At 41.8% G+C, this 15,141-nt stretch overlaps 1 protein-coding gene across 1 annotated transcript in view; it reads right to left on the bottom strand.

Annotated features, from left to right (window-relative positions):
• snx19b (sorting nexin 19b) overlaps positions 1-14,670 on the bottom strand; it is a 34,140-nt gene extending 19,470 nt beyond the window's left edge. The window contains exons 1-9 of the mRNA XM_064974639.1: positions 14,457-14,670; positions 12,276-13,991; positions 11,878-12,016; positions 11,657-11,757; positions 9,573-9,692; positions 8,776-8,882; positions 6,553-6,646; positions 6,262-6,433; positions 4,842-4,971 (exon numbers count right to left, since the gene is read on the bottom strand). Of these exons, the coding sequence (XP_064830711.1) occupies positions 4,842-4,971; positions 6,262-6,433; positions 6,553-6,646; positions 8,776-8,882; positions 9,573-9,692; positions 11,657-11,757; positions 11,878-12,016; positions 12,276-13,961 (2,549 nt within the window). The 5' untranslated portion in view covers positions 13,962-13,991; positions 14,457-14,670. The remainder of the gene's footprint in view (positions 1-4,841; positions 4,972-6,261; positions 6,434-6,552; positions 6,647-8,775; positions 8,883-9,572; positions 9,693-11,656; positions 11,758-11,877; positions 12,017-12,275; positions 13,992-14,456) is intronic.
• Positions 14,671-15,141: the final 471 nt, after the last annotated feature.

The following is a 15,141-nucleotide window of genomic DNA, read 5'->3' as shown; positions in this document are numbered from 1 at the left end:
AATAAGTTTAATGAGCCTAAACTCAAAATGTCAACCTCAAAACTACCTTCTCGAAAAAGCAACATTCATTACATTAATCAAAATCCTTCTATTAATCTTAAAGAGAAACAGTTTTTCCTCATAGAATTAGAATGAAGACTAGGAAGCGTCGACTTCATAAACAGGATTGGTCTTGCACATGGCCAATCACATCCCAGTCTGGCTGAGGCTCAGCTCACACATCAAGGCCCAGGGGCCCCTGTGATACGATACTTTCCGATGCTCCTGTCGAAACGGAAACCCTCGTAAAAGTCGTCAGAGCGGCAAGAGTCAGAGGAGAAAATCTCATTAGGAAAACAAGTTAGCCTAAGCATTATCACAGCATCACCAATATTTATTTTGAATGGAACTAGGTCAAGCGTTTATACACCATCCAGTATGCTTAATCTCAGAGTAGGAGTGTTAGTGCTGATATAGGATCAGTTTAGCCTTTTTGATCAGAATGAATATTTTACCTTTATTTAACTAGGCAAGTCAGTTAAGAACCAATTCTTATTTTCAATGAAGGCCTAGGAACAGTGGGTTAACTGCCTGTTCAGGGGCAGAACGACAGATTTATACCTTGTCAGCTCGGGGGTTTGAACTTGCAACCTTCCGGTTACTAGTCCAACGCTCTGCCGCCACAGAATGAATATGATTATATGGATGGGGGGGGACCTGATCCTAGATCAGCTCTGCTACTCTGAGACGCTTTGTGAATACAGGCAGAGTTCTCCAAACTGCTTCTAATACACAAGGACTCCAGAAATACATGTTGTCAATTAAGATGAAATGCATTATCAAGATACTATCATTAGGGTCTATCAAGCTTCAGGATAACTTGGTAGGCCTACTGATCATAGCAGACAAGAACCTACTGCTTCAAAAGCAGTTTTCCCACAAAGAAATGGAAACAGAAGCAACTAATTGCATAACACATAACTTTCCACAGAGGCACTGTGGAAAGGTATAGAACAGCAGGTTGAGGAAATAATTGATTTTCAAAGTGATTAATACAGTGGGGCAAAAAAGTATTTAGTCAGCCACCAATTGTGCAAGTTCTCCCACTTAAAAAGATGAGGCCTGTAATTTTCATCATAGGTACACTTTCAACTATGACAGACAAAATCAGAAAAAAAAATCCAGAAAATCACATTGTAGGATTTTTAATGAATTTATTTGCAAATTATGGTGGAACATAAGTATTTGGTCAATAAACTTTTGTTATCTCAATACTTTGTTATATACCCTTTGTTGGCAATGACAGAGGTCAAATGTTTTCTGTAAGTCTTCACAAGGTTTTCACACACTGTTGCTGGTATTTTGGCCCATTACTCCATGCAGATCTCCTCTAGAGCAGTGATGTTTTGGGGCTGTTGCAGGGCAACACAGACTTTCAACTCCCTCCAAAGATTTTCTATGGGGTTGAGATCTGGAGACTGGCTAGGCCACTCTAGCACCTTGAAATGCTTCTTACGAAGCCACTCCTCCGTTGCCCGGGCGGTGTGTTTGGGATCATTGTCATGCTGAAAGACCCAGCCACGTTTCATCTTCAATGCCCTTGCTGATGGAAGGAGGTTTTCACTCAAAATCTCACGATGCATGGCCCCATTCATTCTTTCCTTTACACGGATCAGTCGTCCTGGTCCCTTTGCAGAAAAACAGCCCCAAAGCATGATGTTTCCACCCCCATGCTTCACAGTAGGTATGGTGTTCTTTGGATGCAACTCAGCATTCTTTGTCCTCCAAACACGACGAGTTGAGTTTACCAAAAAGTTCTATTTTGGTTTCATCTGACCATATGACATTCTCCCAATCTTCTTCTGGATCATCCAAATGCTCTCTAGCAAACTTCAGACGGGCCTGGACATGTACTGGCTTAAGCAGGGGGACACGTCTGACACTGCAGGATTTGAGTCACTGGCGGCGTAGTATGTTATTGATGGTAGGCTTTGTTACTTTGGTCCCAGCTCTCTGCAGGTCATTCACTAGGTCCCCCCGTGTGGTTCTGGGATTTTTGCTCACCGATCTTGTGATCATTTTGATATTGCGTGGAGCACCAGATCGAGAAATTCATAGAAAATCTTTGGAGGGAGATGAAAGTCTGTGTTGCCCAGTAACAGCCCCAAAACATCACTGCTCTAGAGGAGATCTGCATGGAGGAATGGGCCAAAATACCAGCAACAGTGTGTGAAAACCTTGTGAAGACTTACAGAAAACATTTGACCTCTGTCATTGCCAAAGGGTATATAACAAAGTATTGAGATAAACTTTTGTTATTGACCAAATACTTATTTTCCACCAAAATTTGAAAATAAATTCATTAAAAATCCTACAATGTGATTTTCTGGATGTTCTTCTCTCATTTTGTCTGTCATAGTTGAAGTGTACCTATGATGAAAATTATAGGCCTCCCTCATCTTTTTAAGTGGGAGAACTTGCACAATTGGTGGCTGACTAAATACTTTTTTGCCCCACTGTATATCTTCCAAATCACTGTAAACTTGCAACGTGAAATAAATAACGGGACTCTGTGAAATGTGAAGAAAACATCTGTCTCGGAGCAAAAGGAAAAACATTCCTTTAAAATACGAGCTCCTGACAGATGGTATTATTGTGAAGCCATTTGAAGGGACCATGACAGACACGTTTATAACGTGCGTGTGTGTGTATATTGCTATCCTTGTGGGTACCGGAAATGTGTGTGTGTCTGTGCGTCTAGCCCTGAGTGAGAGCATGTCGGACTCGGAAAGTGGGGAGAGGCGAGAGGTCATTGGAGAATTTAGAGAAAAATCTCCCTTTGCTTGAGATTACCCTTTCAAAAAAATGACCGTGACACACAGAGGCATGCAAAGTGACAGGCTACTTGACCGCCAAAATAACGATTACCCTCCGAAGAGCCAACATACCTGTCCCATATGTGCGAGGAGAGGAGCGTGACCAATTTGACTGGAGCGTGGAGCGAGTTCCCCAAAAGTTGGAGCAGCGGACTTCTCTCCCACTCCAATTTCGCTCACTTCACGAGCTCAGGACATGCCCAGCCCAGCATGCATCTGTAGTCTACTTGTGTGCTGCTACAGCCCCTTGCTTTAGCTACTGTCATGGAGTTCACTAAATATTTTCATAAAGAAACTTATGAAACACTCCGGTGCAAAATCAAGGTGACTTCCAAAGATCAGGAGGACCAAGAGCAAGAGAGGGAGTGCGGTGATGTGGTGTCCACAACTAAAGAACCATTATGGAATCTGAAAAGACATGCATCTCGAAAGCATGATGGTGTACTTACTATGTGCACTTGCTAACGGAAAGGAATGAGGTGGGTAGCTAGCAAAGTGTCATTATAGCAAAGTATTTATAATCAAAAAAATCTGATCTCGTAAAAGTTTGGTTGATTTTGGTTATTTTATCTATAGAATAGGATATCATTGATTCTGGCCCAATAGGCCTGACATATACCCTTTTTCAAGGAGCTTTCTGTTTTGATTGGGTTATTTTGCCTAAAAACCTTTCGGCATATATATATATGTGTGTATGTGTGTATGTGTGTGTGTGTATATATTGCTATCCTTGTGGGTACCGGAAATATATATATTATTATTTTTTTACTCTGCATCCCTGCCCAGCCTGGCAAGTGGCCCAAAGGGTGTTTAGCATCCCTAGTGGCTCTGCAAGCGCGGAGAAGGTAAGAAGGCAAGCTCTCCCGGCACCATCGCATCAGCCACAGACTCTGGCCAAATTCATGTTTCTAAAAGTGAATAGGCCTAAGACATGCTTCATTTTATTTACTTGTAAGTAAGTCATAGCCTTTATGCACAATTTATAGACTATAATAATTGAATACAAAGAATTGTTTAAATGCTGAGTGCTTAATGTTCATGCCAGCCTAGCATTTCTCACTCACAAATGCTTCACCATTTATTTATTTGGAGGCTATAACCTTGAAATAATAATAATAAAGTTTTAATAATTCATTTTCGTTCCTTCTGAACGATGCTTCTTAGGCTCCCTGTCTGGCTCCTGACCTATTTAGAGTGTTTATATGCTGTTTAATATGACATGTAGCCTATTTGAAATGATGAGTGTTTTTTACTGTCACCTTTTCTTGTTTATTAAAATACGTTTCATTCAAATCATATGGTTTGGTTTCAATACTTCAAATCTAAATGATAGGTCCAGGTAATCACAAAATTGGTTAAACTGTGATTTTAATGAATGAAGCGAATCTGGAGCAGCTTTTTTTTAGCGGGGCCGTTGTAAAGGACGTGAGGCGCCGGAGTGGAGCACAAGCATCGTTCAGTGAGCGATGAGCGGGACTTCTGACCGCACAACTTCGCACACATGCTCTGGTCCCAGTACACAACATCGCTGAGGTGCAAATTCTTTACGAGCTCAGAGATTGTACTCTTGCACATTAGAGGAACAGTTTCCAGTTATTCAGCAGAAACCACAACAACAACCACGTTGGCCCTTTTTATAAACTCCTTGAGATATTCAAAACACATTACTTGTTTGACAAAATAATACTGGAACAATACTGTATCCACATAAGCCTTTTGCTAAATGCTTAATTATAATAAGAGTTTGGGTGCACAGTAAGTCACACAGTCAATCTTCTGAAAAGGTCCATTTTGAAATGGCAGGTTCCTGATTTCCAGATGTTCTGATATACAGTACTAGATATGGTTGGTCACTACCTGACTGGTAAGTTGTGACAGATGTCAACTAGTTTTGGAGGACATGTGCTCTACGGCTGTCCATGCCATAGAAATAGAATGGAGTAGAGTAATAATTATATTTCTATGGTCCATGCATCAGTACAGTACCTGTCAATGAGGGTTCCAAATAGCAGCCGGATAGTCTTCCGGATGTTGTCGGTGCACAGCCAGCTCCACTGGTCCTTCATTAGCAGACACATGATGTCTAGGGCCACGTCAGCCAGGGCCGTCTCCGCCACTGTGGACAGTGCCACAAAACACACATCAAATACACACACACACACACACACACACACATATGCACACTTTACAAAGTAGCCCACATTCTTGAAACAAGCACAATAAACACCATAGGTTTGAAGCCTATTTACCATGCATTAGCAATGGTCCAAAGTAAAATAATTTAGAGAAAGCAACTGCATCTCAGTTTTCAACCAAATATATTAAATAACATTCTGGCTATGAAATATGAAAATCACAAAACACTAAAGCCTCACGTAAGAGTTGGATATCTACTGTATGTCAACATTATTGGCAAAATTTGTCAGAGGAAATCTGTAAAAAGGAAAAAAACCTATGATACACACAATGTCAAACATTGACATTAACAAACAGTAACCTCTTGCTCCTGGACAGATTTCTCAGCATAGACAAAAAAATACCCCAACAAATGTTTGCCAATACTTCCTTCTAGTGGTGACATTATAGTACTGCATGGGTATGCTGGTCACATCATTCAGGTTAACTTTTCAACCTTGAAATGTTCAGGAGTGATCTGGATGTTTCAGACCTGTCTGGTCAGTGATTGAACCAGACGGCTCACCATGAAAGTCTGGCCCACATCTGAAACGCATCCCCTTCAGACAAGACAATGAGCAGACGTTAAACATGGAAGCCCTAGCAATTTGGATTCAATTCAAAAGGAACATGCTCATTCCAATGTCGAATCGTGGGAGATAGTTTCCATATGAAGTCAATGAGATCACCATTTCTTTCTAAGGCCATTCACTGGATCGGAGACATACAATAGACTGCTGGTCTTCCATGTGTGGAGATAGAAGTAAGAGGCAAGATCAGTTAGAGGACCTAAACCTTCGGTCCACATTCTAAAACACTGAATATTCATAGACCGGGCCAGAAACTGAACTTAAACCAAGTAAGAAAAGTAGCAAATCCTGTTTTTATGTACAGTAAAAACATCATTTCACAATGAATGAGTCAAGCTCAGTCTGGAGTGGAAGATGTGGGCGGAATTGTGCTTCCCCTGACTTCACAGTCACGCCACTCTGTCCGTCTGTCTGTCCACACAATAAGAAGCATGCATTCACGCACATACAAACAGACACTGCCGGGATGAACAGAAAGCGGTCATAACGTAAAGATCCAATATCACAAGCCAAGATTTTTGCATGAACTTAGTTCCTGTATTGAACTAATGGGGCATTGAACAATATTGTGAGAGGTGTCATTGTGTAAGTTTACGCACCCACAACTTCTAAAATATCCACATTCTCTGCACAGTCCTTACCAGAGTCTTGAATGGATGCACCTGGTAAATTATTCCGCGTGCACCCACAGCCTCCAACTTCTCCTTTGAGGCCTGGACAGCCTTCCCTCTCAGCCTCTGCGTCACACATCACCGCTAGTTCCTGCTCCTTAATAAAGGCCTCTAGACCAGCAACCGACAGGCCGTTAAACCCCTGCAAAAAGAGAAGCATAACAAACATTCATGTGTTTAAGGATTAAAAACTCTTATAACAAAATGTCATGCAACAATCGCCACTGTAGACGATAGACCACAGTACAGTTAAGTACTTACTGTGCTCCCCTCATCTAAGCAGTATAGCACTTTAGGCCTCATGTCAGACACATTAAGGACTGGGGTGATTTTGCTGGAAAACCTTAGCCGGGACCTGTAAACAGACACACATATCAAACTTTATAGCAATTCATTTCACAAAATTATATATATATAATGAAATATATATATATATACATACATATACACACATACACACATACATATACACACACACACACACACACCTATCCAGCCACCCGCCCACACCGAGTGTACAAAACATTAAGAACAACTTCCTCAAATTGAGTTGCACCCCCTTTTGCCCTCAGAACAGCCTCAATTCCTCAGGGTATGATCTCTACAAGATGTTGAAAGCGTTCCACAGGAATGCTGGCCCATGTTGACTCCAATGCTTCCCACAGTTGTGTCAAGTTGGCTGGATGTCCTTTGGGTGGTAGATCATTCTTGATACACACGGGAAACTGTTGAGCGTGACAAACCCAGCAGCGTTGCAGTTCTTGACACACTCAAACCGGTGTGCCTGGCACCTACTACCAAGGCACTTCACCCTCTGAATGACATTTTACCCTCTGAATGGCACACATACACAATCCTTGTCACAATTGTCTCAGAGCTTAAAAATCCTTCTTAAACCTGTCTCCTCCCCTTCATCTACACTCATTGAAGTGGATTTAACAGGTGACATCAATAAGGGATCATAGCTTTCACCTGGTCAGTCTGTCATTGAAAGAGCAGGTGTTCATAATGGTTTGTACACTCAGTGTATATATTCAGGGTTGGACAGATTACTTGAAAAATTTAAATACAGATGACATGACAATAACTGTCATTTGTAAAATAATCCATTGGATTAATCAAATTGAATAATGTAAACTGATTACTTTTGGATTAACGCCTTGGTAAATCAGCATCTGCCTCGTAAGTTTATCTTGCAGAACAATCAGTTCCCTCTAAAGCTTACTGTAAACTTCCCAGTCTAAACATTTCGAGAATATATTATGACAATATTTTGGGACGTTTTGGTGTTCAGCAGAAGTTTTTTGGGCTGTTTGAACACACAAAATGTTGTCTTGAAGCTTGTCGAAGTTCGGTAGCCGAAGTCTTCGCCCCTTTGTCAGTGATTGGTCAACACTAGGGATTCTTCAATGAAGTGTAGATGCAGATGACTAGTTTTCATGCAAATCTTTTCAGCTGAGAAATACTGCACCAAACATCTTAGCTAGATGTACAATTGTTTGACTAAGACCTCCAAGGCAAAAACATCAAAATGATTTACAAATGTATTGAGTTATCTTAGATTAATTTAGACTATTTTGAGGAAGTGTACTGGCTATATTGTTGATACAGCATCTCAAGAGGGACAAAAGCAAAGGAATTTTAACGGAGGATGCGAGCAGACGTTCACTTCGCCTAGCCGAGCTCTGCTAGGAGCAAACTGACCTTATATATGCAGACACCTTTACTCTGCCCACTCAACCCCAGAATCCTTGGGAAAGTGCTAGCTCAACTTTTTAATGCATCTTCTTGATGAAATGGCATCACTCGGTGTTACTGTCAAGTTCCAGGAAAAGCTTTTCCAATCATTCTTTGATTGTAAAATTATGGGCCTACATCCTCCCACGAAATGGTCATGTCTGGCCCACCCTTCATGTAAAAGTCTGGTATGACTTCCTAGACAGACAGATAGTGTACTCATTTCATTTCCACTGAAACTTGAGATTTAGCAGTAAGTAGCAGTTTGTCATATCTGTCATGCCAGTTCTTGGGAAGTGAAAAGGGTGTTGACTCATCAAAAATGAACTTTATACACAAACTTTTTTGTGACTTTTTTGGGGGTGAAAAACATTTCTGTGAAACGAAACTAGGCAGATTTCAAAATAGATTAGAGCAGAAAGGAAAAGCTTCCATTCCCACTGAAAAGTGACTTCTAAGCAGTGGGGCTCAAAACAGCTTTCAAAGATCTGCCATTTCTGTGTGTTTGAGGCAAACACTTACAGCCCACATCTTGATATTAGAAGAAGTAGTGCAATCAGCTGTTTTTAAGAATGTCACTGTAATCCAATTACACATTTAAAAAATGTAATCTGGCCTGATTACAGTTACATAAACATTTGTATGTGATTACCTAATACATGTAATCCATTACTTCCAACTCTGACTCTATTATTGAGACACCATTTATTGTATTGTTCTACAGAAGGGGGAGTTCATTTGACTTACTTGTTTTTCTTATCTGAGGAAGGCTTTCCCTCAGAGTCTCCGTCCATGTCTTCTGTAGGGCTCTGTAGCTCTGAGCGAGGAAACGCCGTCTTCAAGGTGTCCACAATCTACAGAGCCATTTGTTCACACAGTTACATTCCCCTATGTATTTACTGTATTTGGACAGTGAAACAAAAACTTTTCATTTGGCTCTATATTCCAGCATTTTAGATTTGAGATCCAATGTATTATATGAAGCGACAGTGCATAATGTCACCTTTTATCTGAGGGTATTTTCATACATATGTGTTTAACCGTTTAGAAATGAACACACTTTATGTATTTAGTCCCCCTATTATAGTGTATTAAATTGAGTAAAAAGTTTAGTATTTTTGTCTCATATTCCGACCTCGCAATGACTATATTAAACTTGTGACCCCGCAAACTTGTTGGATGCATCTGTAGTTTGTTTTGGTTATGTTTCAGAATATTTTGTGCCCAATAGAAATGAATGGTAAATCATGTATTGTGTCATTATGGAGTGACTTTTACTGTAAATAAAATATGATGTTTCTGAGCACTTCTACACTGTTGTGGATGCTACCATGATTACGCATAATCGGGAATGGAACGTGAATATTGAAAAAACATTCTAACTTCTCACCATTATCATTTACAGGGGAGGTCAAATGTTTGGGAGTGCGTTATTGATGCCTCTTAAGTTCCTCACTCTCCGCATTGAGGTTTTCTGTACAGCATCTCCTTGTTTCTAATGCATACAGGCCTAGTTAATTAAAGTGATTATCAACAACACATACCTTGTCTATGTGTGATACGATGAACGGCTTCTTGACAAAGGCAATTCTTGCATCTGTATTAAGAGCAAGGAACTCCTGCATTTCTTCACTGTTGGCAGTTTCGGGTATAGCACAAAGTTGCTGAAAAATAGGGGAGATGAGTGTTAGTTTTCAAGTAACAATAAAATAACATTTTATTTGTCACATTCTTCGTAAACAACAGGTGTAGGTAGACTAATAGTGCAATGCTTGCTTTCCGTGAGTCTACACCTGTTGTTTACGAAGCACGTGATGAATAAAATAGTATTTGATTTTGTAATGTCATGAACACTATGTTAATTCATCCAAATAAATTTCACTCAGATCTACAGTTGAAGTGTGAAGTTTACACACACTTAGGTTGGAGTCATTAAAACATGTTTTTTAACCACTCCACAAATGTCTTGTTAACAAACTATAGTTTTGGCAAGTCGGTTAGGACATCTACTTTGTGCATGACACAAGTCATTTTCCAGCAATTGTTTACAGACAGATTATATCACTTATAATTCACTGTATCACAATTCCAGTGGGTCAGAAGTTTACATACACTAAGTTGACTGTGCCTTCAAACAGAAAATGATGTCATGGCTTTTGAAGCTTCTAATAGGCTAATTGACATAATTTGAGTCAATTGGAGGTGTACCTGTGGATGTATTTCAAGGCCTACATTAAAACTTAGTGCCTCTTTGCTTGACATCCTGGGGAAATCTAAAGAAATCAGCCAAGACCTCAGAAATAAAATGTGTACCTCCACAAGTCTGGTTCATCATTGGGAGCAATTTCCAAACGCCTGAAGGTACCACGTTCATCTGTACAAACAATAGTATGCAAGTATAAACACCATGGGACCACGCAGCCGTCATGCCGCTCAGGAAGGAGACACATTCTGTCTCCTAGAGATGAACGTACTTTGGTGCAAAAAGTGCAAATCAATCCCAGAACAACAGCAAAGGACCTTGTGAAGATGCTGGAGGAAACGGGTACAAAGGTATCTATAGCCACAGTAAAACGAGTCCTATATGAACATAACCTGAAAGGCCACTCAGCAAGGAAGAAGCCACTGCTCCAAAACCGCCATAAAAAAGCCAAACTACGGTTTGCAACTGAACATGGGGACAAAGACTGTACTTCTTCGATAAATGTCCTCTGGTCTGATGAAATAAAAATAAAACTGTTTGGCCATAATGACCATCGTTATGTTTGGAGGAAAAAGGGGGAGGCTTGCAAGCCGGAGAACACCATCCCAACCGTGAAGCACGGGGGTGGCAGCATCATGTTGTGGGGGTGCTTTGCTGCAGGAGGGACTGGTGCACTTCACAAAAAAAGATGGCAATATGAGGATGAAAAATTATGTGGATATATTGAAGAAACATCTCAAGACATCAGTCAGGAAGTTAAAGCTTGGTCGCAAATGGGTCTTCCAAATGGACAATGACCCCAAGCATACTTTCAAAGTTGTGAAAAATGGCTTAAGAACAACAAAGTCAAGGTATTGGAGTGGCCATCACAAAGCCCTGACCTCAATCCCATAGAAAACTTGTGGGCTGAACTGAAAAAGTGTGTGCGAGCAAGGAGGCCTACAAACCTGACTCAGTTACATCAGCTCTGTCAGGAGGAATGGGCCAAAATTCATCCAACTTATTGTAGGAAGCTTGTGGAAGGCTACCCGAAACACTTGACCCAAGTTAAACAATTTAAAGGCAATTCTACCAAATACTAATTGAGTGTATGTAAACTTCTGACGCACTGGGAATGTGATGAAAGAAGTAAAAGCTGAAATAAATTTCTCTCTCTACTATTATTCTGACATTTCACATTCTAAAATAAAGTGGTGATCCTAACTGACCTAAGACAGGGAATCTTTACTAGGATTAAATGTCAGGAATTGTGAAAAACTGAGTTTACATGTATTTGGCTAAGGTGTATGTAAACTTACGACTTCAACTGTATATGGCAATGAGAAATATTACATTAAAGTGTATAATACATGCAGTTTACAAAGTACAAAACAAACAAAAAAATATTGTTTTAATTCCCAAGGCTTGAGTTAAGATGTTACCAACCTTGAGGAAAGTCTCGAGCAGCCCTTTCCTGGCCTCAACTTTGTCACTGTCCATGTTACCAAAGGGCAAGTCTGGAAATATTTTCTTTGGTCCTTTCACATCTAAACCATGTTAGTGAGATCAGTTAGAAGCTGTAAGAAAGACACCCAGTCTAGTTCCACATGACGCATGGAACTAAAACGCCTGAAAACGCCTGTCATTGTTCAGATAACCATACTCACTTTTGATGAGTTTTCGCAAGTCTGATTTCTCCTCCAAGCGGGTCTGTAGGTTGAGAAACTCACTATATCGCCGGTTGACCGTGTGATAGGCAACTGGCTGGATAGACCCTGGGATATTAGAGTCCATTGCTGTTTCATACTGAAAGACATATGTTTTAGCACAAAACAAACTAGATTAATATAGACAAAAATAACCCCGAAACTTCCCTTTCCACTACTTACCTTTTCTTTCCTCTACTCGGTGTTCTGGCCTTAAAACCACACACCTCATCAATGATCAGAATAAGTTGTTTTATCAGCGTATATGAAGACACATATGTAACCTAACATGTAATGTTCTCCATACTGTTCTCCAAACATTAAACAACAAACAAATTCACCTTGCAATAATAACTCACCTTGACCGTGTAGAGAGTGTACGGGTGTGAGCCGGTGCCACGGTGCTCCTTGGCCGTGATGGTCCCGGGGATTCGAAGGTTCTGGATGATGATTGGGCCTTCAGGGCTGCTGAGGGGCTCGAAGCTGAAGGAGGGCAGGGGAGCCATGGGGGAGGAGGTCTGCAGAGGGCCACTCACCGACGCCGTCAGCCCGTTGGAGTGGCAGCCCACCGCCAGGTCTACGCTCAGCAGCTCTCTCTCTGGGCTAGTGCCGCTGTCCCTCATCTCCAGGTCCTGGAGGCTGCTGAAACTCGAGGGAACGTCCTCGGTCGTGGTGCACAACACGTTAGCGAAGGCTTCGGGGTGACCCTGTTGTTCAGAGACCGGGACTTTGGGGGACGAAGTGACCTCGGCTAGACCAGGGTAAACCCGGAGGTCATCCTCCAGATCCATGACGCTGCTGATGTCAGTGGGCGTGGCACACTCTCGAAACCGATCTGACAGCGCTTCCTCTGCACCAATCAGAACCAGGGACTCCATTGAGCTCCTCTTGAAATCTGTCAGAGGAGAGTCCAGGTCTGAGTCGGTCTCTTGGTAGAACGGGTTGGATTTGACTGGTCTCAGGTAGTCCATTGGGCAGATACCAATGTACTGTCTAGCCTGTCGAGGCTCTTCTTCCTCTATATTATTCTGAGGGCAGTACAATTCTGCCGAGTCGATGATATCGTAAGCAGCCAACTCGGGTGTGGCAGCCTCTGTGTCGTTCGGTGTTTCTGATAGGATCCTTAAGGGTAAAGAGCAAGGGACCTGAACGTCTTGCTGGGGCTGATCCTGCTCTAAGACAGTGAGATGTGGCAGTGATGGTGTTTTTGGTGGTTCTGAGGCTTTGGGGGCTTGCATACTTGACTTGGTGAAAATGGAAACGATTAACAGGTTCAGCCAGTCTGGATCCGATAGTTTCGTTATGAAGGGGAGAAGGACATTGCAAGTGATGAGCTCTCCGACCACAAACCTTCCCGTTCGGGTTTCCAGGTGAGGCAGTGGGACAAGGACATGCAGCAGCAGGTCAACAATAGCCCTGGCGTAGTTCACCTCCATGGCCGAGCTCTTCACCGCAGGGTGAGGTGTGCAGACCCGGGAGTATGTTTTCCAGAGGCTGTTCTCTCCATCCGGTTGCCTCTTCAGCTCGGCCATGACTTCTTTGGCTCTCAGGTAGCTCTGAAGGTGGCCACCACACAGGTCCAAAACCCTATGAGTCAGGACCTTCCTGTCCACTCTTCTTGACCGATTCTTCAGCTCCATCGCCATGGAGTACATGGCACTTTGCACCTCGACCTCAAAGTGCCGCTCCGAGGACACTATGCAGTACCAGGAGGACACAAAGTCTCTGATTATCTTGCGCACTGTGGTCTGTATCTCGTGGTCTAGCTGCCGCTCACTCTCAGGCAAAGGAGGGACCCTTTCCAATGTGATGAACCGCTCTAGGTGAACAACTCTGTTGGAGTCCAGGACAGCCTGAGATCCCAGCCAGCCTCCCATGACCACCAGGAGGCTGGTGAAGACACACAGCAGCCATACATTCACCAGTAAATGGAAGAGAATCAGCCATGTCAGAAGAGCTCCAAAGCCCAGTAGGCTCCTCTGACCCAGTAGCTCCGCCATGGTCCACTGAATTGGGCCAACAGTCTCGGACTGAGTGTGAGACATGGCTCTTCATATGACTTTTATATTCAGTGTCTACAAAAAATAAATAAGTTACGTTAGATTCCTTTTACATTATCTACCTGGCAACACAGACATAGCTAGTGAATTTATTATCTGTGATAAATTACATTTCTTCTCTGAAACCTACAGGAAGAATTGGTATTATTGCCTGGTTAGCTGAGTAGCTCTGGCGAGTAGCGGAGTGTGGAGTGGACCTAGCTAACGTTAGCTACTGTACTAAACTAACTAACGTTAGCTTGTTGCCATGTAAAAGTGACAATCCACATAGCTAGCTTCATCTAACGATTTTGTAATGACACATTGACTTTACAATTAACTGATGATATATTATATTATTGATATGACGAGATGTCTGGTTATTCATGGTGGGGGTGGGAAGCTACTGTTAGTTTGCTAGCCGGGTCGTCTTTCCTTTCGTTAGCTTGCTACAGTAACGTTAGCTAGCTAGCCAAGCTAAATTACCCTTGCTAAATTTACCTTCGTCAAATGTACCCCTAGCTTGATGTTCCGGAAAGTACGACAAGTAAAATGATACAAGCAGTCATGGCAACTGTATCACTTGCAAGAAGCTGGCAACGTCTTGTTTTCTTTTTTTGACAGCTCCATCAGTTTGTTTACTTCCCGTATCTCTTGACCAGGGTTGCCAGGTCTACAAAATTCTAGCCAATAACCCCTAAACTGATGCAAATTTTTCTCTTCACAGCAAGAGAGTTGCCACATTAATCCAATAAACCCTTTTTCCATAACGCTATGGAGCGAATTAAGGAATGTCGACGTAATTTGTAACTACGTAGGCTAAAATGCAAAATTCGGTTTTCCACCCAAATAAGAATTATTCCGAGTTTAAATATACAGTACCAGTCAAAAGTTTGAACAAGCCTTATCATTCAAGGGTTTTTCTTCATTTGTACTATTTTCTACATTGTAGAATAATAGTGAAAACATCAACAATATGAAATAACACATATGGAATCATGTGGTAACCAAAAAGGTGTCAAACAAATCCAAATATATGTCATATTTGAGATTCTTCAAAGTAGCCTCCCTTTGCCTTGATGACAGTGTTGCACACTCTTATTCTCTCAGCCAGCTTCACGAGGAATGCTTTTCCAACAGTCTTTAAGGAGTTCCCACAAATGCTAAGCACTTGTTGGCTGTTTTT

Source organism: Oncorhynchus masou, chromosome 9, assembly GCF_036934945.1.
Source record: "Oncorhynchus masou masou isolate Uvic2021 chromosome 9, UVic_Omas_1.1, whole genome shotgun sequence".
Taxonomy (NCBI): Eukaryota; Metazoa; Chordata; class Actinopteri; order Salmoniformes; family Salmonidae; genus Oncorhynchus; species Oncorhynchus masou.
Note: the sequence above shows the minus strand (reverse complement) of the source record. Positions and strands in the feature narration are given on the sequence as shown.